At 34.4% G+C, this 26716-nt stretch overlaps 8 protein-coding genes across 8 annotated transcripts in view; 4 read left to right on the forward strand and 4 right to left on the reverse strand.

The window, feature by feature from the left end:
* Positions 1-829, forward strand: part of PHYBLDRAFT_183276 (hypothetical protein) — a 3696-nt gene extending 2867 nt beyond the window's left edge. The window contains exons 12-13 of the mRNA XM_018438743.1: positions 213-439; positions 529-829. Coding sequence (XP_018286540.1) covers positions 213-439; positions 529-654 — 353 coding nt within the window. The 3' untranslated portion in view covers positions 655-829. The remainder of the gene's footprint in view (positions 1-212; positions 440-528) is intronic.
* Positions 830-2730: 1901 nt separating this feature from the next.
* PHYBLDRAFT_9471 (C2H2-type zinc finger transcription factor) lies at positions 2731-2883 on the reverse strand (the record flags this gene model as incomplete). The annotated part of the gene is made up of 1 exon (XM_018443864.1): positions 2731-2883. A coding segment is annotated over one exon (153 nt), but the record flags the coding sequence as incomplete, so codon positions are not given.
* A 3677-nt stretch (positions 2884-6560) lies between these two features.
* On the reverse strand, positions 6561-7515 carry PHYBLDRAFT_173492 (hypothetical protein; the record flags this gene model as incomplete). Its single annotated transcript, XM_018437045.1, has 4 exons — positions 6561-6614; positions 6746-6910; positions 7044-7313; positions 7399-7515. The coding sequence occupies 4 exons, from the start codon at positions 7513-7515 to the stop codon at positions 6561-6563; spliced, it is 606 nt and encodes a 201-aa protein (XP_018286542.1).
* An 874-nt stretch (positions 7516-8389) lies between these two features.
* Positions 8390-10734, forward strand: PHYBLDRAFT_23839 (hypothetical protein; the record flags this gene model as incomplete). The annotated part of the gene is made up of 7 exons (XM_018439821.1): positions 8390-8571; positions 9051-9186; positions 9362-9486; positions 9556-9655; positions 9769-9998; positions 10141-10460; positions 10619-10734. 7 exons carry the CDS (start codon positions 8390-8392, stop codon positions 10732-10734), a joined length of 1209 nt encoding a protein of 402 aa, XP_018286543.1.
* A 633-nt stretch (positions 10735-11367) lies between these two features.
* On the forward strand, positions 11368-12776 carry PHYBLDRAFT_150676 (hypothetical protein; the record flags this gene model as incomplete). The annotated part of the gene is made up of 2 exons (XM_018432532.1): positions 11368-11629; positions 11809-12776. 2 exons carry the CDS (start codon positions 11368-11370, stop codon positions 12774-12776), a joined length of 1230 nt encoding a protein of 409 aa, XP_018286544.1.
* A 4164-nt stretch (positions 12777-16940) lies between these two features.
* Positions 16941-18222, forward strand: PHYBLDRAFT_183278 (hypothetical protein). The gene is made up of 4 exons (XM_018438744.1): positions 16941-17010; positions 17102-17483; positions 17555-17610; positions 17690-18222. Exons 2-3 carry the CDS (start codon positions 17216-17218, stop codon positions 17605-17607), a joined length of 321 nt encoding a protein of 106 aa, XP_018286545.1. The 5' UTR covers positions 16941-17010; positions 17102-17215; the 3' UTR covers positions 17608-17610; positions 17690-18222.
* A 2693-nt stretch (positions 18223-20915) lies between these two features.
* Positions 20916-21588, reverse strand: PHYBLDRAFT_183279 (Homeodomain-like DNA binding domain-containing transcription factor; the record flags this gene model as incomplete). The annotated part of the gene is made up of 2 exons (XM_018438745.1): positions 20916-20996; positions 21058-21588. One exon carries the CDS (start codon positions 21586-21588, stop codon positions 21121-21123), a length of 468 nt encoding a protein of 155 aa, XP_018286546.1. The 3' UTR covers positions 20916-20996; positions 21058-21120.
* Positions 21589-22143: 555 nt separating this feature from the next.
* On the reverse strand, positions 22144-26618 carry PHYBLDRAFT_127721 (hypothetical protein). The gene is made up of 13 exons (XM_018429182.1): positions 26602-26618; positions 26417-26488; positions 26135-26346; positions 25771-26040; positions 25614-25665; positions 25438-25554; positions 25223-25350; positions 25024-25135; positions 23581-24922; positions 23292-23515; positions 23014-23222; positions 22665-22902; positions 22144-22588 (listed from the first exon to the last, which is right to left on the reverse strand). Exons 1-13 carry the CDS (start codon positions 26605-26607, stop codon positions 22421-22423), a joined length of 3150 nt encoding a protein of 1049 aa, XP_018286547.1. The 5' UTR covers positions 26608-26618; the 3' UTR covers positions 22144-22420.
* Positions 26619-26716: the final 98 nt, after the last annotated feature.

Genomic DNA, 26716 nt, shown 5'->3' on the forward strand with positions numbered 1-26716 from the left:
TTTTTCTGTGTTTTGTTTTTGGCTGTTCTTGTTTAGGACAACTATACATTTGCGCAACCTGGTATTCAGCGACAAATTTCGACTCTTAAAGAACTTGTGTGCCGCATTGATGGTAGGACTGAATTATCTTACACAGTGAATATGCTTTTTTTTTTGTTCTTTGGCTAACACAAAAGTGGGGGGGGGGGGGGGGGTGTTTATTCTATTTGAAGTGCGCCTGGCCAGCCACTTACAGCAAGAGGGCATTGAATTTATTCAGTTTGCCTTTAGGTGGATGAATTGCCTTTTAATGAGAGAGTTGCCTTTGAAGAGCACAATTCGGATGTGGGACACATATTTGGCCGAAGGATCTTCAGAAGGGTTTTCAGAGTTCCATGTGTATGTTTGTGCTGCCTTTCTAGTAAAGTGGTCCGATCAACTTCAAAAGTTGGATTTTCAAGTAAGGGTGCAATTTAGAAAAAGAAAGGTCAAGACAAGACAAGACAAGACAAGTAAAAATGACCTTTTTATTATCTTATCTTTTTATAGGGCGTGATGATATTTTTACAGCAATTGCCAACCCAAGGATGGGTAGAAAAGGATGTGGAGTTGCTATTATCAGAAGCATACATGTGGAAGACATTATTTCACAACGCTCCTAGCCATCTAAAATAACTAGCCTACAAAATACACAATCAAAAGAAAAACAAAAAGTCAAAAACAAACAAGGATTCATACTTCTCCCCCACGACCCCCCCTTTATTATTATTTGGCTTTTTATTTTTATTTTTAATTTATTTATTTATTTATTTATAATAATAATAATAATTCCCATATTTATATATACATGAAGCAAAAGAACCAGAAGAACGAGTATAAACCGCCAAGGCTTTTGTATATAATTTCTGTATTTAAAATAATAGAGTAATACTGCCATCAAAAACAAAGCCAAGAAAAGAAAGAAAGAAAGAAAAAAGGCAGCCCTCCTTATTATCAACCAAGATATTAAAGGAATTATTCCTGTTTTCCTTTATATATTTATATATTTATATATGTTTTCTAGAGAGAAACTGATAATCATCTATAGATCTATATGAAACCTGGTCAATTACAAGTAGATCTTTATTCGCTCTCTTTGCTTGTTTTAAAAAGAACAGGGTTTTAATTACTAAAGGCATGGATCCAGACAATCTAAATATTATAAGAATGCCACACCCAAATATATGTATATATGTAAAGAAGCTCGCACAAGCTGTGGGCAAACCAAACAGAAGAATGTGTATCAATTCCCCCCTTGATTTGTTGTTACTGCTCTTCCTATCTTAATTATCTGTTTATTCATTGATTTATTGCTTCTATATCTATATTCAGCTCAGGTTCATTAGTTCTCTGGGTCATTTTCTTTCTTTTTTCTTTTTACCCCTTATTTGCTTATTATTTTATACTTTTTCAATATTCGTTTTTTAGATTTCCTATTGTAATTTAACAGGGTGAAAGGCTGATTGTGGCAGAATTTTGTCCCACCAACTCATTATCACCATTTTATTTTGTAAATATATTAATTATTATCATTATCATTATCATTATTATTATAATTATTATTATAATTGTAACTGTAACTGTAATTGTAATTGTAATTGTAACTGTAACTGTAATTGTAATTGTAATTGTAATTGTAATTGTAATTGTAATTGTAATTGTAATTGTAATTGTAATTGTAATTGTAATTGTAATTGTAATTGTAATTATAATTGTAATTGTAATACATTCGTGTATGTAGTAAACATAGTTTATATGAACGTATTTATGTGTGTGTGTATGTATGTCATGATTGCTTGTTAAGGAAAAGAGTAGTAAGAAGAAGAAAAGCATACAGAAAATAAATCAGAGGTGATTGTAACAAAAGGAAAAGAAAAGAAGTATTTTAAACACAAGCATATATATATATATATATATATATATATTTATATTTATATATGCATATGTCTGTATATGTATATGTTTGTATATGCTTGTATGTGAATGTGTATGTGAATAAGTGAGTAAATGATCTATAGAAAATAACGTAAAAAGAAGAAGAAAGGTACATGTAAAATATAGTGTATAAACCTTGTGATTGTTTGTTGTTGTTGTTGTTTCTGTGTGTGTGTGTGCGTGCGTGCGTGCGTGCGTGTATGTAGGGTATTGTTTTTGGGTACAAATGAATAACTTGGCCAATATAATATAATGAAATTGCTGACCATAATGCATAAAGAAATGATTTCGTTCGGATGTACACATTTTGATACATTTGTAATATGTACAAAAAAATAAACCAATAAAAGGAAAATACGAATGTCCACTATTATCCTGGTGTCTTTTTCTTATATGTGTGTGTGCTTAACCAATGGTGTTGACAATTTGAGAGTATGACATGTGGCGTGAGGGAGGCAGATCAAGATGATTGATTTTGGTGTTCTGGAATGATGAGGAGTGATGAGGTATTGGCGGAGAAAGAGGGAATGAGGCAGACGATGCTGAGGAACAGACTGAATGATTAGAGTGTAGGCGCTGGGGTTTATAATCGTAGACAACCGGCTTAATTGGCTGTGGTTTGACTATTTTGACTAATTTTCCTGAAAGCTGTCTAGGTATGTTGTTGATATGGTTGCTATTGTCGTTAGGGTTATGAATGTGGATTTGAAGAGATGGCTGGTGACGAGAACTGATCCATTCAAGTGGTGGATTTGACTGGTGCAAAGGTTGGGTAGGTGATGCTCGTTGGTATCTACGCGATCTGGGAGAAATATGGGTTCGGTAGTGTTGCATCATGTTGTCCTGGCGAGAGAATCTAGAAAGACAGCCGGGGTGCAGGCAGCCAAAGTTCTTTTCACCAGTGTGAATCCGGTTATGTCGGGCAAGATGTCCACTATGGATACGTAAATGTATTTTATACAGAGTAAGTACATCTACGTATATGTTGAATACATCAATAAAATCAATAAACCAAAAAAAAAAGTAGAGAGATGGTTCTACCTGGTAGTAAAGCTCTTATAGCATCCACTAAATGCACAGTGGTATTTTCTACGCATTCCGTTTTTTGGAATAGGGCTGATGATTTTATGTGAATGATTTGGTTCATTCAGTAGGCTAAGGTGTCTACCAGTAGCATCCTTGATGGATAGAATAGAATCAGAATTCATGATTCTGGTAAAGATGTTTTAAAAGCGAAAGAGAAAGAGAAAGAGAAAGGAAAAGTAATTTGAAATTTGAAGTATATATATAAATAAATAAAAATAAAAATAAATAAAGAGATCAAACAGGGTATTGGTTACAATGTTATTTATATAAAAAATTAAGATACACATCCAAACTTTAATGAGCCATTTATTAGAAGGGACGTACAACCCAAGCTATACAGCCCTTATGGTTTTCTATAATTAAATATTTATAATTAAAGCCTGTGGTCTCTGGGTAAGGTCAAATGGGGTCTTTGCGCACAGATCTAGACACACAAACATGGAATGGTGTGTATCGAGGTTGGTGTGGACTACTTGCAAGAACCAACGAGGATACATACGAAAACGTGCTGTATTCTATTTTCTTTAAAGAAATCTATTATAATAGCAAAACGTGATAATTGCTATAAAACAACAATAAGAATTTTTATATAGCACAAAAAAGCAACTTGCTCTATTATCATTATTTCTTATTCCCCCCTTTCTTTTTTATTTTTGGCTATCGTTTGGTGATTTGTGCCTGTAATTACGATATTCTTCTATAGAATCATAGTATTACAATACAACACCTATTAAAATTATATATATATATGTATATTATACACACAAAATAAATCTTAAAAAAATAATTATAATTATACATATGAAAGTGTGTGCATAGAATGACTATAACATTGAAAACAATCAATCGATTATATGTATAATTTATGTCTGTACATTTAGCAAGAAAAGGAATAAGGCAAAAGCAATGAAGATATACTGTTAGTTGTCCTATAACAAACAAACAAATACATACATACATACATACATATATCAAATCATTAATATCTTACTAGTACGCCACAATATATTACGCTGGAACAAAGACATTCTTTTGGCTGTTTTCATAATTTTCTGGGTTCTATCTCTTTTTGGTATTTTAAAGCAAAGCAACATTGCCACTCAAAAATAAACAAATAAAATTAAATAAAATAAAGCATGCAAGATCTAGATAAGCATATATCTAGCCGGACAGACCTTCACTTACTTATAACACACTACACACAAAGCTCCTTATATGCAGGGTAAATGTATTAGATTATTACACAACATATATATTTCTTCACCATTAATGATATACAAGTTTTTTTTTGACTTTCACATTCTTGCTCCTCTCCTTTAGATACATTTATTTCTATTTCTTTTTCTATCTACCTAAACAAGTATATATATATATATATATCTTGTTTGTGCTTTTTAGGAATAAGAAGAAGAAGAAGAAGAAGAAAAGTCAAGCCAAGCCAAGCCTTGGTACCTATAATAAAGAACAATTGACCAATTACATCTTATTTTAATAGTCAACACTATATCTAAAAATATTCTATCCACTAGATAACAAGATTACATTAAATAATAAAATAATAAACCAAAAAAATCAAAAAAAAAGTGCAAATTAGAAATAGAACCAAAAGCCCAGGCACACCTAAAACAATTAACTATTATTATTATTATTAATTATTTTTTAAAATAATAATAATAATTGAAATATATTTTAAAAATATTTAAAGATATTAACCAAAAATTAAAAGAAAAAGAAGTATGCTCGATGTGCATCATACATATCAGCCTTTTTTTCTTCTTTCTTCTTTTTTTTTGTATTGAGATACTTTGGTTATTGTTTCAATAGAGCCCATGAATTGCATTATCATGTGACCTTATTTTAGCTTCAAGGTAAACTAATAGCAGTAACAAGCAACAGCAATATTTTTTAATTTTAATTGTAAAAAAGAATAAATCTAGCAACCATATTTATTGGCAAAAATGAACAAATGTTACATACAAAATAAGTCAATGAAAAGACTGTACTATACGCTTGTCAGTGCAAAACATGAAATAATCATCCAAAAGGCGATTTACAAAAATACAAGCAACGATTCTACTATAAACACCTTTTATATATGTACAAAACTATACAGAATCCAACAACAAAAGTACCAGCAATAAATAGGAAGGATTTAAAATAAAAGTAAAACAAAAATAAGGGATTTTTTTGGCAATAGTCCTCTTCTTCTCCTTAATTACAGTGTTCCTAAATACTGGATTTTTACTAATATGATATAATGGCAAATGCACATGACCCTTTAGAGTTTTTTATTGTTCTTTCACTTTATAAAAAAAATCAATAAACAAATAAACTACTGATAGACTTGGATCAAATAAGTTTTTTTTTTTAAAAAAAATGAGCGCCGTAATTGTGAGTCTGAGAAAATATTATTCAAACTCAAATCGCAAGTTATTTTGAATCCGACGCGGTAATTAAACACTAATAATTTTAATACAGTGTTTCTACTTGAGTTTGAGACAAAAAAAAATTAGCTTAGACAAAGTAGACATTTATTCTGGCTTTTTTTATCTATCAGTCTAAATATCTCAAAGAGACAAACTATTTTCGATAAAATTATTGGATTGTCGTTGTTGCTGCTACTTGTTCGCTTGATTTTATCAGATCTTTAGAAAGCAGTTAGACTTGAATTTTGTATTTTTTATTTCTAGACAAGTACTCGGGTTCATTAAGAACATCTTCAGCAGTTAGATTTCGAAAAACATTATATATAGTGAATATTAGCCACACCGAGAATTGAATACATGTCAAAAAGAAATATTCAAGTTGTGCTTATTTAATAAAAGAAAATTTGAACTTTTTGACGATCCAAATCCCCTTTCTTTATTGGTCTGTAAAACCTGTAATACACTGTGGCAGCGAGATGTTAATGCTGAAAAAATTTGATGACAGTTGCTTTGTCAACTTGGAGAGGAACCTATCGACCAACTGCTTTGCAAAAATGTGATAAAGTCAAGCAGACAAGCAACAACCATCCAATCATTGTACCTAAATTAGTTTGTCTCTTTGAGACATTTAGACATATAGGCAAAATACCTGAATAAGTGTCTATGTTGTCTAAGCTAAATTGTTTTATCTCAAACTCAAGTAGAAACACTGTAGTTAGATAGATTATTATTATTTTTTATCAAAGGAATTAAAATGATACCAAGTACATATACTCTGACGTAAAGGATAATATGCTCAAAGGGATATTCGGTATATATATATAATGTATTTACATAAAAGCTAGTTAAATTAGGATATTAATATCTTGAAATCTAATAAATGTTCTATTTATTCTTTACAAAAGAAACCAAAAAAGAATGAGTATATTTTTTTTTATTAATTTGCTTTATTGACCAAACACCCGATTACTGTTTTAAGCTCTTTACCCGTCACGTAGATATTGATCATTCTCATACTTATACCTAACTCCCCAAAAAAAAAGACTGGCACATACAAGTAAAAGTTTAGTTGGGGGAATAGGGTGAGTGAAATTATTAATACAGTAAATGTTCATATACGATGTTCTCTATTGCCATTATGGAAAGATACTAAAATTTGATATAAGCTTATCATATATATATATATGTAAATAAATTGAGCAATAATAATATTTTATCCTGAAATTCGTTCTTGTTATATAAATAAAATAGTTTGCTATTATATTTTCAATTTTTTTTACATAGCAGTTGTTGTATGTAGTCGCAATAGTCATGCATGCAGAAGATACTACCGCACCATAATTTTTAAGGCCATTCAAGCTGACAGTAAGATTAACTCCGTTAGTTTGCATCGGCTCTGTATATAATGCCTGAAGATGTTGTAGTCTAGGGTAATGGTGTGGCAACTATACTATCGTTAAACGACCATAAATTGCTCTGTAAACTCGGTACCAGAAATCTTGATCAACTAAATCAGTTGATAAATCTGAGACGCCTCAAAGGATATAGTAATTGATAAAAAGGCTGTGCGTTATACACCACCTCGCGCAAGAAAGACGATTGCACGATAATTCTGCCTCGAGCACGTTGTATATGATCATTATTGGAGATAAAGGAATCGAGAGTAATGGACAAGGTATATCGTTGATGAGGGCCAAGATCCCTATTTAACAACTGTAGCAAAGTCATGTCATGGTTTGGGCATATAGGACTTCTTTTAGTTGAATGACCTTGAGCTCCACATGAGTTGCAAACAACGAGAACATAAGCAGCTTTCTTTGCTCTCAACTCACCAAGAGTATTATTGTGCTTGTGTCCTAAATAATAAAATAACGATGAACACTAGTTTCTTGCTTAATACATAGGGTACACTCCGATGAATGTTTCAATTTACTTTTTCTTTTAGTAAAAGTAAAGCTTTTTCTTGGAGACCTTGTTCTTGCTCGTCTAATTTTTGTTGCTTTTTATTTCGAATCAACTCTTCTGCTGCAGGATAGAGCGTAGGACGCATCGTAGGGTAACATTGAAAAGAAAGAAATAAAGAAAAGATGCTCAAGAAGTGAATAAGAACATATTCAGTAGTGAGTTATCTTTTAATTTATATAAAGCCAAGCACAGCCACTTTCCCGGCAGTTCAATTCATCATTTTCTGTGGTAAAGGCCAAGGAAATCTAGTTTAATGTCTATTACAAGCAAATAAAACTACCGTCTGTTTAAAGCAACATTCTATACCATGGGTGGGCAGTTACCACATCAGACAGAGTTGGAGAAGAGGAAGCAGCAATCATTGTGTTACAAAGAACACACAATTTTGAATTTTTATTTAAAATAAAAAATAAACTGCTGGGAGTACCAGTTTTAACTAAAATATTTAAGTTCAATATAAAAATGTATTTAAAGAGGACTACTGAAGATGCTCTTTACATATATATATATATATATATATATTTGTATTTTTTGTATGCTTATCAAAAGAAAAAAGACAAGCTTAATCGACTGTGATTTTTATATTCGATTAACTACTCTATTAGTACCTTTTATCAGAATCTCCTTTTTCTTTTACCTTGTCTCAACTAGATCCCCTTTCTATCCCAAATTTTATTCTTTTGTGTCTCAATTCTCATTTTTTGTCTGTCCAAAAAAGGTAAGAATATTGTCTAGAAATTAATTTTCATTCGTCCAAAAAAAAAACACTAACTAACATCGTCTCAATCTTGAGTAAGAAACACTGTAATGAATTTAATGTGGGTGATAAAGACAGCCTACAAAAATAAAATATAAAAAATAAAATATATAAATAAAAATAAAAAATTATTATAATAAAAAAAAATTTAAACTTATTTGACTGTTCGATGGCATCTTTACCAGCATTATCCCATCTAGCAATGCCATCATCATCTAATTCTATTGATCCAACTTTTGATGATGTATTAAAAGATGATCATGCTCGCCTATCTCGTACCATCCGAGAATTCGATCGAACCGATATTGGTAGCCGGGTTACCGAACTTCCTTCTGACCTAAGGGACGTCAAGACTATTCTAGTGACAGGAGGTGCTGGATTCATGTGAGTATACATATATTTATATATGTATGTATATATGTACATATCTATCTATCTATATATATATATATATATGTGTGTGTGTATTTATATATTTATATTGGTAAATGTATTGGTAAATTATTACTATTATTATAATAATAATATATGTATTCACCATACATACACTACACTACACTACACTACACTACACACACACACACACATTTATATACATATAAATATACATATAGATATGTGTAGTGTGCAGTGTGCAGTGTGCAGTGTAGTGTAGTGTATGTATTTATTCGATAAATATATTTGGATACAAGACAATAATAATAATAATAATAATAATAATATATAAAAACAAGCACTTGAAAGACTGATACATTTACAATATTGTATTGTGTTTATGTGTTGGTGTGTTGGTGTGTTGGTGTGTTGGTGTGTGTTTGTGAATGCTGTTGTTTAATAATATACTTTGTGTTGAATCCGACTAGTGGGAGTTTCTTGGTCAGGAAATTAGTGGTCTTGTACCCAGAATACCATATTTATGTTGTAGATAAACTCGATTATTGCGGCTCACTGCACAATCTCAAGATGATCAAGGATTTTCCCAATTACACCTTTATCAAGGTTAGATTCTCAAATTCCAAGCAATTATTTTTTGTTTTGCTTCTTTTTCTCTCTTTTTCATATCTTTTACGAATTATCAATCTGTTCTATATATTATATAATATGTAACTGGATATGTCAATGTCTTGCTGTTTGTTTGTTTGTTTGTTTTTTGTTTTTGGATTATATTTAATAGGGTGACATCACATCGTCCGATTTCATGGCCTTTATCCTCAAAGAGAAAAAGATTGACATAATATTCCATCTAGCCGCACAGACACATGTCGACAATTCCTTTGGGGACTCGTTTGAATTTACAAAGTATGTCAACAATTATATATGTGTATATAAAGTACAAATTCCAAAATCTAAAATTGACTGTTATAACAGGAACAATGTAATGGGCACACATGTAATGCTAGAGGCAGCCAAGGTGCACAAAGTCCGTCGATTTATCCATGTCAGTACCGATGAAGTTTATGGAGAGGTCGTCAGCAGAGTAAGCTTTCTTTTTTGTTTGTTAAAGAAATAAAATAAAATAATTTTCATCAATATTACAATGCTTTTTTCTTATTTTATTTTAAAATTTATTGATCGCTACAGCCAGATTGTGCAGAAGACACAATCCTTGCACCCTCAAACCCTTATGCTGCAACCAAAGCTGCTGCTGAATGTCTTGTCAAGGCCTATCACATGTCATTTGGCCTTCCAATTATGATCACACGTTCAAACAATGTCTATGGCCCGTACCAATACCCAGAGAAGATCACATCCAAGTTTGTCTGTAGTCTACTCAGACGCGGCAAATGGCAAGTCTTTTTTATTATCTATTTGTTATTCTACAAGCTATCTACAGCACTACAGAAAATAATCTTTTCTGGAATGGAAAGCATATTTGGATTCTTGCTTTTAACAATAGCAATAGCAATATTTACTAATCGTTTTTGTTGTTGTTGCTTTCTTTTCGTTGTCTAGTTATATCCACGGTCAGGGACACAATTCCCGGAAATATTTGTATGCAGCCGATGTTGCCGACGCACTTGATGTCATATTCCACAAAGGATCTGTGGGAGAAACCTACAATATCGGCTCAGCCTTCGAGATTTCGAACCTTATGTTGGCCAAACGGCTTATTGGAATGTTTGGCTACACACAAGAGCAGCAAGTGAACGATCACCTTGAATTTGTCCAGGACAGGGCCTTTAATGACAAGCGATATGCGGTAGATTGCTCCAAATTAGAAAAGCTGGGCTGGGCTCCCCGAATGGGGTTCGATGACGGTCTCCGAAAGACGAGTAAGTATTTTATTTTTATTTATTCGTATATTTATTTTTGCATTAAAAAATAACCAAATCAATTAAATTGAATTGAATTGAATTGAATTGAATTGAATTGAATTGAATTGAATTGAACTGTAATTTTTATTTATTTCTTTTATACTTGATTTTATTAGTCGAATGGTATCGTCAGTGTACAGATGAATGGTGGGGAGATATAGCAGGTGCCCTGGTTCCTCATCCCTTCAAGGCATTACCATCTTACAACGGATCTACTGTACTAGATAATTAGACTACTCACACATAGATATATATATATATATATATATGTGTGTGTGTGTGTATAAAAATAATAATAACAATATTAATAATGTCTATGATAAGCAAGGCTGTGATACCAAGATCATTTATACTTATTGGTGTGACTCAGAAAAGCTCTGCCTTTTTATTTGCTTTCGTCTGGAGTAGTTCAATTTAGGGAATCTTTGCCTCTAAAAAGAAACTCAAATTTCTGCTCTCTAAAAAAGATGAAAGAAAAAGAATTATCCATTAATATAAAATAAAATTACCACAGCTGTATATTTATATTTGTATATATTTGAACCAAAAATTATTATTATTATTATTATTATTAGTAGTAGTAGTAGTAGTAGTAGTAGTAGTATTATTATTACTCATAAATAGTTTACACATCCTGTATACCTTTCTTCCTCTCTTCTTCCTCTCTTCTTCTTCTCTTCTTCTTCTCTTCTTCTTCTCTCCTTCTTAAATTATATATATATATATACACTTCTTTCTTTCTTTAATTAAATAATTAATCAGTATAACATTCATTGAACTACCTCTTCCTTGATAATTCACTTGTTCTCTTGTGAGCTACAAGAAGAAAATAAAATATTCTACTGATAGCTTTCAAAAATCAATCATGTCAACAGTATCACTTCCAGCTGTTCAACAGCCACAACAAGTGCTTGTTGCAGAACCAACACCATCTCCACGATATGTCTCCAGGGGATCCCGAGAGTTTATCCGTCCTCCCATCTCATTTACTATCAAATTATCTCCTCACCATTATCGAAATCAACAAGCTGTGTGCTACCCGGGAGCAGTTCTTGAAGGTGTTGTGAGCGTTACACTCAAAGAACCATTGGCTGCCCAACATTTGAAGCTTGTTTTCAAGGCAGCAGGTCGAGTAATACATACATATAGCTCAATTTTCATTATGCTAAATAATAATAATAATACTCTAGAGTTTTGTAATCAATACATTTTTTGTTTACCAACACATGCTTTTTTTTTGGTTGTGTAAAATATATAATGTATATTTTATACTTATATTTTATCTCTATATCGTCTACTTCTTTAGAGAAATTGAATTACGACACTCTTGGCTGGGACTCTAGTAAACCCGAAGGCCGATTATTTGGTGTACGAACTTTACTTTGGGGAACATCCCCAGAGGTCACGGGCCCAATGTCCTCCCTTTGGACAGTTATGGAAGCAGGCCAACACTCTTTCCCATTTGTGTGTGAGCTTCCTCTTGTCAATTACCCGCCTTCCTTTAGCCATCATTTGGTCGCCTGTACATTTAGCCTCATTGGGTCCATCGAGCGCCCCGGCGAGAGACCGTTCCAAACTGCCCCTCTCAACCTTCAATACCACCCCATACTCGAAACATGTCCACTAAAGGTCCCCAAGCCCTACAACCAGGAAATAAAACTTTCTCACTCTCTGACGGCTCGTGTGTCTCTTGTAAACACATCCTTTAATATACTTGAAATAGAAAAGATCCCAATCGAGATAAGCTTTTGTGGCCAAACAGATCCTACCAAACTTACGCCCGCCATCACTCACGTCGAACTTGCCCTCAAACGCTTCATGAAAATATCGCGAGGACCATTCTACCGCAACGAGGCTGTGTTGATCAGTCGAGTTGAGCGTCGATTGGCAGACAAAGACAATCTATACCTCCTCCAATTCAATGTACCCCTCATCTCCGACAACACAAACCTCAAGACAACAGCGACCCTCAACTATTCCCACCACCTCAGTTTATCCTACCAAATAAGTGTTTCTATCAAAGTTCGCCATGGACCGTTTATGACCACAAAACGACTTTTGTGTGTTATACCAATCACACTGGGAACACTTCCTGCAGGTGGTCGTACTCCGTCTGACATGATGGTCTTTACAGAATCCAGAGTTGTTCACGATACCACCCTTTTGACTAAGCCAAAGTTTATGCGACCCATCGAATATTCTCCTGAACACCAACTACCAGCGTATGATTCCCACCGTCCCCCAAGTTACCACATTCATGTGCAAAATGAATAACATATTCAGTGCATTTGATTGAATCGATTGATGAACAAAGTATAGAGTTGATTATCTCGTGTGATTTTATTTTATTTTATATTATTTTATTTTCTGATACACATTTGATATACCTTTGATATATATATATATATATGCTTGTATAAAAGGTAATTATGGCTCATGTAAATACACCATGTAAATAGAAACATAATATCTAATTGTGTGTATCTTTACATCACAAATATACTTTAAGCAAGAAAATATGAAACAAGACAAAATGATAATAAAAATAATGATAATAATAATTTATTGTTAACAATTGAAACACCCCCATTGTGTATTGATCTTTAATATCAAATGAATCGATAAATAAATATATAGCCAGAAAACACTAGACAGAATAATTATATAGATGGAGAGAGAAATGAATGGTAGATGAAGATACTAATTTCTATTGGTCTTTGGCTCAGACGTAATTTGTGAGGTCATTGTGTGCTTGAATCTCTGCCCCTTGGTTGGCTGAGTTGTGTATGTGTTCACAAATTGCAACAGATTACAAAATCTTGTATTCATTAACAAATACTATTAGTAGTAGAAGTAGTAGTAGTTGTTGTAGTAGTAATACAATTCTACCTTACACACACCACACATACACACGCACTATACACATGCACAACATACACAGGTACAGCATATTTGTGTGTGAATTAAGCATATATTGATCACCAAATCTTCGATCGGACTATATCACAAACACCAAATCCATGTTTATACTCTTCTGTACAGAAAATATATTTATATAATGGCTATTCAAAATACTGTATATATAGACCTCAAAACAAAAGGACAGGTAGGAGTTTATAGGCTGGATAAAATAAAGACAACTCAAGGAAGATCTTTTTCATCATCAATCTTTAAAATAAAATTAAACAATAAAATAAGAGATCGGCGGTATCTCAAAATAATAAAAAGGCACTTGATCTTAAAGCGCCAAAAAATCGTCCTCTGTTAAAGCCCTATACTTCACGCATATCAATCTATTTACGGGACAATTAATACCAAACATATACAAAAGTCCAGTATAATATTTTTTAATGGTCTTTGTAAATACAGACAGCAGCAATTAAAATGAGCGAACTATTGACTAAGAAGAATCTACAACCAGTTAAAATTTCCAAATTTTTGTCGGCACAAGTCTGATATACCACGCTACCGTTGCTCTCATCCTACAAAATCCCGGAAGAATAAATTATTGGTCAAGTCCTTCTTGACCTTGTAGCAAAATTCCATCCCAAAAAGCAAATGAGTGCTCCCGAAACAATAGAGCCACCCAGGCAACAAGTTTTTACTAATTTTTTTCATTTTCATTATATCCGAAATATTCGTCGTCCCACTATCAACCCAAGAAATACACATCTCTCTGAAGCTGTGTCAATTATGGATGATTATGTCTTATATTGCTGCATTTCATATATATATAAAGATTACCCGAGTTTCTAAAGCGAATATTTCTTTAGGGTTTCTTTTCCTGCTGAAATCTATTCCTAATTCTTATACTTTTAATAGCTACAGTTACTTATTCTCAAAAAATTTTATACACTTTATATATGAATTGGTTTTTCTATGTATTCTTATCAGCCGTATTATCTATTCTAGTTTAATCTTTTTCATAACCGTTGTTCCCAAGTTGAGTGTTTTTTATTGTCTTTTGTGCTCTCTTACTTCTCGCTGGCTTTACTTCTTTACATCTTTCTTCTTCTTTATTTCATATCAATTATTCTGCAGCTCTGATCTGGCTATCTTAAGATCAAAGTGCACAAGAATTTGGAGCACTAAGAATAAAACAGCTTCTTATATCTGCACAACTTTCGATAGTTAAAAAAAAATAGGTATAAAAGTTAAATTAATTAAAAAGGTAAACTCAATTACTTTTATTTTATATAGACTTTGAACTTGACAGTGTTTCTACTTGATATTGAGACAAATTTAGAAGTGTTTTAAATGAATTGAAATTAAATTTAGAAAGAGAAGTAAGTTTTCAGATAAAGTAGACACTTATTCAGGTATTTTGCCTGTAAGTCTAAATGTCTCAAAGAGAAAAACTAATTTAGGTACAATGATTGGATTGTTGTGGTAATTGCTGCTTGTATGCTTGCTTGCCTTTATCACATCTTTGGAGAGTGGTTGGTCAATAGGTTCCTCTCCAAGTCGACAAAGCAATTGTCATCTTATTTCTTGTAGCATTAACACCTCGCTTTCACAGTGTATTACAGGTTTTACAGACCAATAAAGAAAGGGTATTTGAATAGTCAAAAGGTTTAAATGTTCTCTTATAAAATAAGCACAACTTGAATAGCCAGTTTGCTATCTAATCCGTTAAACCATCGGCGTAGGCGTAGGCTAAGTGAATTCCCAAATTTGTGAAAACATTGTACCTCTAATGTTTCACTTCCCTTTAAAGCTATCCGCTGAAGATTTAACGGCTATCTAAGCCTTTAAAGCTGAACCTTATCCTCTGGATTCTTGAAGACATATTCACCTTAAATTTTTCAAATTTCATAGCATAAAATATAGAAGGAGGCCCTTGGCTAATATGTACTACAACGGCAACCATAAATATAAGTTAGTTCTTTGCAAAACTCATTATATTTGACATGATATCAATTATTAGCATAACACATCAAAGAGTGTAGTGTAAATAAGAGCATTTGTCTTTCCCATTCTTGCTAAATTTCTTCCATTTCACCTATTTTACTCTTATATATAAGCTAGTATGATCTTCATCACTCTCAAAAACACTCTCATAATTAGTAAAAGGAAGTTAATCTTCAAAAGTTACACTTCTCCATATGAAAAAGACAAGTAGTCAACTGCGAGAAGGTTGCATGGTATAACATTAAAGCCAAAGAAAGAATATAAAAAGTAAACTACCAAAAATAAGCTTGCTCTAATACAAGAGTACCCGGACCTCTACACAACTGTTTGTCCAGAGTATCTGTCCTAAAGGATTGGGATACAATTATCAAAAGGGTAAACTCGTGTGTTAAACTGTGTCTGTTATTTGGCTATATAATTTAAAATGTTCTCCATACCTCTGCAAACTTTTATTTATGGCGAATCTTACGTATATGTTTTCTTAAGCGCATTATTGAAGTGGTAAACATATTAGGTTGTTCTTTGGATATGCTTGTTTTAATAAAATAAGCTCAAATACAAGTAAATATAACATAAATATTCTTTTATAGAAGTAAAACATTGAAAACAAAGCATAATATATATAGAAAATATTAATATAGATATTTTATTTGCCAATTATTCGTAAAAATGTAGGTTAACAAGGTCATTATGGTTGTTTTTTTCTCTCTCATCACAACCATCGTCTCCCTATTCTAAGTCGATGAATAATTTAAACACAGATATAAGAATTTTGCTACTTTTGGTATACAGTATTTAAATCCAGATAGAAAGCTATCTATTAAACCAACCCTAGCGCTTTCACGTAATACACAGAGTATGCTGGCGAAGACCTTAAAAAGAAATATTAGTAGGTATGACTGTTTCTGGCATAAGCTCAGATCCAAGTTACAGAGTCCATAGGGTTTGTTTGACCCTCTAGTTGATTTTTCTTTAATCAAGCAAGTAGTTCTCTTTATTCGGCAATCAAGATGGTTTCCTGGGTTGACGACGAGACTTTCATCTTCAAAATATTTCCCTAGAGCCAAAATAGGATAGAGATATTCTAAACTTGGTAAATGCTAGATGGTGTTCACAAATCTGCCATTTCTTTCCAAAATAAGGCAGCTTGTTTCAAATACTCGTAGATTTTTTTCTACAGTGAATATGTAGAAGTGATGAACGAGAAGAATAGGGAGAGAAACGATCGGAGAAGAAGGAAATAAATCAGGGTGGGCGAAGCTGGAGAACACACAACACCCGTGTCAGTAGTACCGGGCATTTGGAAAAATATTTGAAAACCCCCAATGCGCAAAGGTCGCTAATTTATCTAGTCCTCCCAAAAAAATGAGCATTTGCCTAAAACAGGTGACGTAAGTATCGTCACATATTTATAGGCTGTCCAGGCTGTCACGCCAAAATGGCATTTTATTGAACACGTTACTGGGTGACATAACGCATATTTAAGCTGTCCAGGTTATCTTGCTAGGCTGTCCGTAAGTTTGTCCTAACATTTTTCTTCTTCTATTTTTCCAAATGTCTCAAAACTATGTAAATGTCAGTACAGCAGTAGGATCAAGTATGTTATAAGAAGAAAAAATAGAGGTCAATGACTAATAACATATTTTATATTATGATGAATATATGCATTGAATGTCTGTAACAAACAGAATAACTACACAAAGTATTGGCATCGCCAAAAAACGGACTTGATGGCGTGGCTATCTTTTTAGCTGCAACGTGACACCCTTCCACGTCCATAGCTGAAGGATTTACTGAAGGCTATGAACCTGGTCGTCCGTAATAATTCCAGGAGCTTGATGGCTATCCTTGCCATGACACCCCTTGCCGTTGATTGTGTGGTGCTGTACTACTACAGTGCTGCCTTTCGACCGCTGCAAATGGAATTATTTCTGCTTCATCATCAGACTTGGATAGTTCAAAATTCTAAACTAATTCATGACTGGATAAAGACTGGCAATTGCACCGAAAGTAGGCACATTATTGCTATTTTTTCTGGTCAAAAGCCAATAAAATCCGTCGTTTGTTGTGGTAAGATGGTAATGACATCAATAACAAAAAAAAACTGACATGAAATTAATTTTGTTGTTGCTGTATGATAGGTCTGATACCCGAGAAAATATTTGCAAGTTATAATGACCACTTTAACTATTGAATTGTATGTTTATTAAATATTAAAGATGTTTACATTTATTAAGATTAATTATTTATGGAATGACCGAGACGTTTTTTTTTAGATAAATAATCTTTTTATCTTGATGAATTAGCAACTTGATTTTATTTAAAAGTCGCGTAAGGTATATATATGATGCAGATAATATAGGAAATAAGGAGTATATGGGGTATATGGGGTATATTGAAGTAAAATGAAAAAATGGTTATAAATAGAAAAATTGCTTTTGGTAATGTGCATGTTATTGTTAAAGATATAATAGGGCACAATTACATAGAATTTGTTTCCATTTGGCGGGTATTGGACTAGACCAACTTGATTATGAATATCGTTTATGGTTAGGACTGTATAAGTTGGTTCGTTTGACGGCCTGGTGTGCGGCTACTTTGTGGCCGCTGTCTGACAATAGGAACTGATGAGTCTTGTCCAGCCGCATCATGTTCCTTTATGACCTCCACTAACGCAAGAAAATGCAAGGAGCCGTGAGAATCCTTATGATGGAAGAAGAATTGTACTATACCGATGAGCCAGCTGTGGAAGATTGCATTACAGTTGCTAAAGTAAATAAATAATAAAGATATAAGCAAATTTTGATTGTATATTGAAAAATATTATACTTACTTTCTATAAGGGCAAGTAAACATCACATAATGATTGCCACGGCTGATCTCATTTTTCTTTCTTCGGTAAATACATAAGGAATATATTGTTGAGACCACCCACACACAAGCAGCAACAACAACATTAGAATCACCAAGTCAAAATTGGCCATGCCTGAAGTTTGTCGATAGTATCTAGTTAAGACATCTTTTACACTAGAGACACTTACACATTCCACCAAATCATTGTTCAAATGAACAAACCGATGAAACGGTTCTTACAACTGGGCACCACTAGGATCATTAGAAAAATACATATAACTTTCTCTACCATACGGTTTTGGTTGAATAATGTTTATTTCGTCGTGAACACTGATTGGCGTGTTGGTATAATTGTGAATAGCAAAGTGCTCAACAAGAAAACTGACATTTCGGCCACCCTTTGATTTGGGCTTGATTAGCTTTGAGTAGACACCGATTAGTCTCTCCATTGATCAAGTGGAGCAGCATCTAAGGGGGCCTTGCTGCTTGATGACAAAGGGTATATGGATCAGGCAATGTTGCACTGGTCAGAAAACACTACGATATAGGGTATTAATCTGGATTTGTTGGTATAAAAGTATGTGCCAGTTTTTAAGGTGCCTATTATTATTATTAAAGGTGCTCTTCAGCGGTCTCGGTATAATTCAAAATTATGTGATAAAGAAAAGTTTTATCTAAATATAGTAATTATACACCAAAAAAACATGAATTACTTTCCGAAAATTGTTAATTCTACCAAGTATATATTTTTAATCTGAACTTTAAGAAGTCTTTGCTACTAAAAAGGAATAACCGCGATTGCTTTTTAATGGATTTTTTTTTATTCTGTAAAGTCTTTTTCTTATTTCTCTTTATTTCTTTTTTTTTCACAAGGTCTAAAATTATTAAAAGTCTCTAAAAGGAACACACTTAATAACTATGAAAGCTAGTATTTATAAAATACGAATCAGCAAAGTTGACAAAAGAAAGTAACTTGAGAAGAATTGACAGAAAAATATCTGCATCAAGTATAATTTAGTTGTCAAGATTGCTCGCATGCTCATTAGAGATCTTGGTAGAGTTCGAGAATCGCATGGAATCTTTCTCCTGTTTTTTTCAAAAGTAGGTATCAGGCATAACAATGTTAACACAAAGCAGGTTTATACTCTTTGATTAAAAGAATCAATTAAGAAATATACATGCCTTCATCAATATCATAGTACTTAGAAAATAGCTTTTTTTTTAGATAAAACAATGTAAAAAGTATCACATAAAAATAGATATATGTATATTATTTAATGAATGTATAGCTTAAGCTGTTACTAAATATCATAAAAATTAGTACTTCTTCTTCGCATACTTCTTTATGTTTAACTTGTATTATTTTGATCAATAAAAACCAAAAAAAAATCAATATAAAACATCATGCATTTGTTGAACCAATCATAAAGAGAATACAAATACCTAAAAAGGTATAGATCTGCCATATTTAGAATATTTTATTGGCTTAGATGCAAAATAATAGAAAATCCCATAAATCGTATTTGACAAAAAGTAAAACTAATAGGCTAAAACAGGCATGCTATTGGCTATAAAAGTTACGAGTTCGTAACTCGGTACGAGGTCGGAGGTATAAATCCTGCCATTTCCTACAGTGTATATTTTACTATCGGAGTTTTCTTGGGGTAAAATTGAAAAGATTGCAAAACTTTGATGTTTATGCTCGAACACACCATACAAACCAAATTCTTGCAAAACTCTAATATAATCAAATGTCTCTTCTATCTCATCTAATTTTTCAATATACTACTTAATATTTTCAACATCTTGATACATAATATAGTTAAGCCCACTTTTTTGTTGGAAATTGTTGAAGATTGCATAGCTATAATTATCTTCAAAATACTTAGTAATAAGAGTCATAGCTTCTGGAAAGAGCCTGTAACGCATATCATAATCTATGTCATCATTCTCAATTGAATTTTTATGCTGTATCTCACGGAATTACAGAGTAAGCTTTCGGTTCTTTTTCTTGGAGACATATACAAAACATAGGTAGTCATGTTTTGGTGTATTTTTATCACAATGTCTCTGAAAGGAGGCCAAGTTTTTCTTTGTTCAGAGACTTTTAAGGCATCATTTTTTATATATATTTCTCATTATATATTCGCGAAATTACTTACAAAATGTTTTTAAGCAAGAGCTTAAAGAAGAAGTGGGAAAGATAATATTACACAATGAGAGGGAGAACGAGTCATTTTTTCTAATACCCTGCTTGTTCTCTAAAATACATATATTTTTCATGCTTGAAGAAAAGAAGCAAAGATACCACTTACAGATCTCAAAATACCTCAAATTAAAGATAAAATTAATTATTTTTATTATGTTATAGAAGAACCCTTATTTTAAAGCTTGGTCTATTCATATGTACTCTATACTTGAAATATACCCAGAGGTGCTCGATTAGATTCAAAAATCTGGATTTTGAGGTGGCCAGTTGTTCAAAGGTTTTATCTTCTTTCTTCTTCTTTTATTCTTTTGTTATTGCACTCGCATAATAGCTAACGCTATACTCTTGAAGAAAAAAAATTTCCAGCTGTATTTTTCTTTAAATGGTTTTAAATAAGGGAGGTAGACTCTTTCCATGGTTATAATATACTTCTTGGAATCGACATTTCCGAACATGCCATCTAAAACTCCGGTAGTCTTTCCATAAAAGCACCTTCGGACAATAATAGAGTCCCTTTTAAACTTCACGGTTGGTGGAGCGAAGTTAGGCTTAAAGCTGTTGCCGTTTGGTCTGAGAACGTACCCGAATCAATCGCTTTCCTCGAGCTTAATCTTGGACTCATCAGACTAGATGGCGACGTTTCAATCATTGGTTTTCTATTGATGTTCCTTGATCCATTGCAATCCCTTTAGAATTGATTTCTGAAATCTTTGGTTTCTGAATCATCTTTGGAGAGTATACTCCAACATTACGAAGAAACTTTCTCAAAGTCTTGTCAGAAACAGGCGTGGGCAAGGCTTTGGCAATCTTATTCATTGGCTGTGTTGGATCCCGACTGATCTGAAGCATAATTCCTCTCTTGTCTCTTTCATTCAACTTCAAAGGTCTGCCAGAACGTGGTGCAGCCATATGTGTGCCCGTTTTCTTATAGCTCTGAAGAACACGTTTCACCACGTCTTTGCTTACACCTACTTTTTTGGCAATGTCAACCTGACTAGTGCCATTCTTAACACTCTCATGGACAATGATTGCACGAGTTGTGTTGTCCGTGTTTTTATGTCCATTGGTGGGGACCTTTGCAATTTTTTTTGTGCATTCGGTTTGATTCTTCATTTTATAGAAGGTTAATTTAAGAGAAAAAGCGAGAATATTGCGTTTGCTATTTTCGGCATTTCAAAAAAAAGGTATTGCTTTTTCCCTCTCACTGCACATAGCGCCGTATGCATTTGCAGTTTTACTAACAGCTACGGCTGAAGAGAATTTTCCTTAAATACTAAAAATCTAATTGAACTCGGGCAAGGCAAAATAAGACTCCTTCGAAGAAGTCTCGCCGACAATAGCAAAGTCATTGATTCTGTCGTTGCTAATAATGATATTACTTATATTAGCTGCCAAAAAAAATGTGCAGAACATAGAAATATAGGTAAGAATGGTGTCACGCTAACTTGCAGTCTGTCTTGTCAGACTGCCTGTAAGTTTGTCCAATTATGCAATACGCACGCATATATATATAAAAGGTCTATTGGCAAGCTTAGAATCCTCATCTTAAATACAGCCATCATTGTTTTACTATTAGCCAGTAGTCTTTGCCACAAATGCGTCGATACTGGCCCACAAATATATGTTAAAGTTTAAATATAACACTAAATAATCTTAAAATACATATTAAATTGATAAAAATCTTAGTTGAATCCACATATATTATAGGTAATAATAATAAATAACAGGCCTTTCCGACAATATGAATATTCATATATGCACACATATAAATATAGAGGAGAGACTCTGTATGATAAGCTGGGGCATTATATTTTTAAGTAAGAAAAAAAAGAAAGGGAACATGGTCTACAAAAGGAAAAGAAGAAGTAGTTACTTAGTTTTGTGGGATTCGCACAAAAGAAAATAGATAAAAAAGAGGATAGGCATTATTTCTGTTAATGATCGTTTACAAGAAACGTCCCAATTCACTTGAAGCCAAGTTCAGCTCAGGCTTTTGAGCGTTTAGTGCACGTACAAGCTCGATAAGTTGAGCACGAGTTGCCTCGGTCAATTGGTCCTCATCAGCCAATACATGTGCAAACAAAGGCAAAATCTGAGCAAGATGAGCAAAGATCTAAGGATAAACCGAACAATAACAAAACTTGTTAGGATATGGAGGTACTCACTAGTATTTTATATACGAGACTTACAAAGGGGTTGTTGGCACGGAAAAGGGAGAAGAGACACTCAAATACAGGTTCGTTCTCAGCAAAATCTGCCTTTAAGGGAAGAGCGCCCAAGAATACAGGCAAAACCTGATCAAGAGGCAGAGCATCAGGATGTGCTAAGATAAGACGTGCAACGGCACCAGTTGCATTATCAGTTGTGTTTGGAAGAGACTGGTTCTGGAACAAGGGGTGAAGAGCAGTCAAAATAGCAGGGTATTGCCTGGTGATTTCAAAAACCAGAAACAAAATTAGCGAGAGTTAAAAGATGAATAACAATAATAATAAAAATAGCATTGGTATTGTACGTTCCACACAGATTACCGGTACTTACGAGCTAAGATCAAGCTGAGTGTTGATGGTAAGAACACCCAATGCAAATGCTGCATTGCTTCTGACGGTCTGGTCTTCATCGGCACATGCCTTGATGAACATTTGCAACAGGCGTTCAGTATGGGGAGTCACGGCACGCTTAACACCAGTGATGCACTCGCCCAGACATCCAACAGCCATGGAGCGTTCAGTAGAAGCCTTTGTCTTTTTCTGTAGACCAAAAAAAAATAGTGAGTATTGATTTTGAATGTGAATTAATTTTGAAGAAGATTTACTTACGTAGTACTTTGCAATAAGAGGCAGGAACACATCAAAGTATGAAGAAAAGCCTTCGCCAATAGTCTCACACAAGCTGGCAACCAGGTCAGCAGCAGCACCGATAAGAAGAGATTCGGACTGAGCTTCCTCATCCTCATCAATAAAGTCCTCATCGTCAAAGCTTTGCTGGCAAAGAGATCTCTTCTCAAAGATATCGAGCACGTTGCGAGTAGTGTTCTCAAGAGCTAAGAAAAAAATCAAGTAAGATGTCAGGTGCTTTCTTTTTTTTAAAAGAAAAAAGATTACTTACTCTCAGCAACAACACAAGGACCCATAAGCTTAAGAGCCTGAACAAACTCTTGGCAAATTTGGACAGCAACCATCTTATCCTGCTCATCCTTCCACATCAATAATACGGTAGGAATAACAGTAGAGATCATATGCTGAACATTCTCATGGACAGTGTAAGACAAGGGAAGACCAGCAGCCCATTCTCCGGGAGTTGAGATAACATAGAAGGTTCTAAGGAACGAGAACAGACTTCCAACAACAGCCTTGCGGACACCCTCGAACATATGGAAAGAGAGCTTGGTAAGCTCTTCCATAGCAGTCTCAACGTAAGGCAGGAAGTGAGTCTTAGTGTTCTCGAAAAGTTCACCAAGTGCATCAGCAGCAAACTCCTTTTCATCGGCAATAGCAGAGTTGTAGTTGAAGTTCTCCAATTCATCTTCATCATCCATATCTCCATCACCAGTTGTAAGATCAATCTCACCCTGAAGAATGTTGTCCTCCTTCTCCTCAGCCTGGCAAGAAGAGATGATGTGGGGCATGACAGTGGGAAGATAAGGAGCAAACTCCTCACCATAGACACGAGCAAGGATAGAGAAAAATGCATAAGAGCACTCACGAAGACGAGGAGAGTCCAATTGGAGTTGTTCAATAGCGAGGTTCATCAAGTTTTGAGAGTAAGGGCGGAACATCTCGGGACCAACAGCTTCAGCAATTGCAGCAGCAGTGTCGGTAGCAACACCACGGAGAATCATGGCATCACCTCCTTCCTTGGCAGACATAAGATGGCAAATACGGGGCAAGACCTCTCCAAAGTAAGGATGGAATGCCTCGCTGGCAGCGTGAGCAGCGCTTCCGATGGCAGCAATCACAGTAGCCTTGGTTTCGGTCTGAGAAGCGTTGTCAAGCAACAATAAAAGCTTCTCCATCAACATGGGGAGGTACTGGACGACATCGGAACCGAGGCCATCAAGAATGGCATCGAGAGCATTGCACGCGTGCTTGGTGACCTCGGGGTTGGTGTCATTCATGAGATTGAATACAAGGGGAAGGAGGACCTGGTGCTGCTCAGCAATCTCAGCTGGAAGTTCCTCGGCGAGACAACCGAGTGCCATGCAGGCAGCACGGCGGACAATGATCTCGGGATCCTGGAGACCAGTGCAGACAAGAGGGAGGAGCTCATTGAACTGAGGGCTCATGAAATCAGCACAGCCTTCGATAACAACAGCAAAAGCCACCATGGCAGCCTTTCTGAAGCCAGGGTTGGGGTTCTGCATGTATGAAAGGATGACAGGGATAATGATGGGGAAAACTTGCTGGGGAGGCATGTTTGTGGCAAGAGCATTGAGAACCTTGCAGGAAACCTTATGGAACAATACAGATACAAAGTAGGTGAGTAAATGAAAGAAAAAAAGTACTCTACCCACAATTTTTGGTATTTCTATATTATTCTATAAACACATACACGAGAAGGAGAGTCCTCATCAACATCTTCGGGATCCTCTTCGGTACAGATAGGCATCAGGCTCTCGACAATGAATCCAACCATCTTTAAGCTTCTAATCTTGTTCTGCTTGCTGTTAAAAAAACACGGTGATTATATGTTATGTGACACGTCAAAAACAGAAAAATATATCTTCTTTCTTCTTCTTTTTCTAACTTACTATACAGCAGCCCACATAAGGAAATTGAGGGCAAGAACACGGAGGGAATCTTCCAATTCGCGGTTAGCACCAACAGTCAAGAAGAAACGGATCAAGTCGACCAAATGAGTGGAGAGAAGGGGAGCATCCTAAAAAAAGAGATATACATCAAAACGTGTTTACTTTATTATTATTATTGTCCTAAGATATATATATATATACTCATTTTTACTTACCAACATCAACAGAATGTCAAAGACCTCAAAGATCTCACTTGCACTCTCCTCATCATTATCTTCAAGACATTTTTCGAGGACATTGACCATGGCGGGGATCATTTCCTTGAACATTTTCTGTAGACATATGTTAATATTTGATAGCATGCGATTTTTGAATTTTCCAAATCACATACGATGTATTCTTTATCTTCGGTGTCAATGAAATCTGCAACCTTTCCAAGTACACTAGAAATAAGATGAAGGAAAACACAAGAAAATAAGAAGCAGAAATAACCTTTATTAATACTGGACTCGTTATTTCTTATTTAGACTGATTTGGTTTACACTTACAGAACGGTTGTAACTCTGACAGTCTTGCTTTCGGGATCAACAATAGACTTCTTGAAGAGATCAAAGAGAGGTGTCATGTGATCGAGGAAGTAATCTGAGATAACTTCAAAGAGAGTATACAAGCAGTAGATTCCGACCTCGCGGTGAGAAGCGTTAGGGCTTGCACAAGACTCATTCAAGAAGTTAAGCAGATCAGGCCACTTGTTTTCAGGCACATCAATGCGTGCGATAGAAGAGATGACGCGAGCAGTCGAATGGCGTACAAGCTCACTTATTTGATGAAAAATCAGATGTGAGTTATACACAAACACACAAACAGACAAGAACAAACAAAAATAGAAAGAAAAGAAAGCCACCGACTTACTGTTGTTCGGTGAGAGAGATCTGAAGCAACTGTGTGCGAAGGCCAGTCTTGGTCTGGTCAGGGATTTCGGGCCACCACTTTGAGATACGCTTACGAAGCTCTACTGCGGCAAGCTGACGAACATGGATAAGAGGCGAACGGGCAATGATTTCAACAAGAGCTGGAACGCAGTCAGAGGTTGCGTAGAACTGAGTGTTGAGAGTAGAGGTAGCCTGTCATGTTAAGGTTTAATTAGAGGGTGGTGAGCACAGGGTTATTTTGAGTCGAAAGTAAGATCCTTACAATGCGAATGGTTTCCGAATCCTGGGCTTGTGACAACTTAGTCAACAGCTCATCGAGATTTACAATGAATTGCTATTATAAAAGGAGATTAGATGAGTGAGACTTCTATTTTCAGAAGGTTTATCTTGCACTGTACGCGATATGGACATGTGGGGCGTGAGTGACATGGGGACTGGTGGTCTTACCTCCATATTGCCTGCACAAAAGAAGTAAAAGAGAGGATGGTTGCAACTCAAAAAAAAAATTTTTACTCAAAGCAATTTCCAAAGAGCGCACAACGTGGCAGGTAATACAAGCCTT

This window comes from Phycomyces blakesleeanus (genome assembly GCF_001638985.1).
Source record: "Phycomyces blakesleeanus NRRL 1555(-) unplaced genomic scaffold PHYBLscaffold_25, whole genome shotgun sequence".
Taxonomy (NCBI): Eukaryota; Fungi; Mucoromycota; class Mucoromycetes; order Mucorales; family Phycomycetaceae; genus Phycomyces; species Phycomyces blakesleeanus.

What these genes read in the sequence shown, in the direction of transcription:
- PHYBLDRAFT_183278 (XM_018438744.1), top strand. Translation starts at nt 17,216, where the DNA reads ATGAACCTGGTCGTCCGTAATAATTCCAGGAGCTTGATGGCTATCCTT. An exon ending in AAAATCCGTCGTTTGTTGTG is followed by an intron (nt 17,484 to 17,554) that starts GTAAGATGGTAA and finishes GCTGTATGATAG; the next exon opens with GTCTGATACCCGAGAAAATA.
- PHYBLDRAFT_127721 (XM_018429182.1), bottom strand. An exon ending in ATGAGGACTCTCCTTCTCGT is followed by an intron (nt 24,923 to 25,023) that starts GTATGTGTTTAT and finishes TTGTTCCATAAG; the next exon opens with GTTTCCTGCAAGGTTCTCAA. An exon ending in ACTCAGCTTGATCTTAGCTC is followed by an intron (nt 22,903 to 23,013) that starts GTAAGTACCGGT and finishes TGAAATCACCAG; the next exon opens with GCAATACCCTGCTATTTTGA.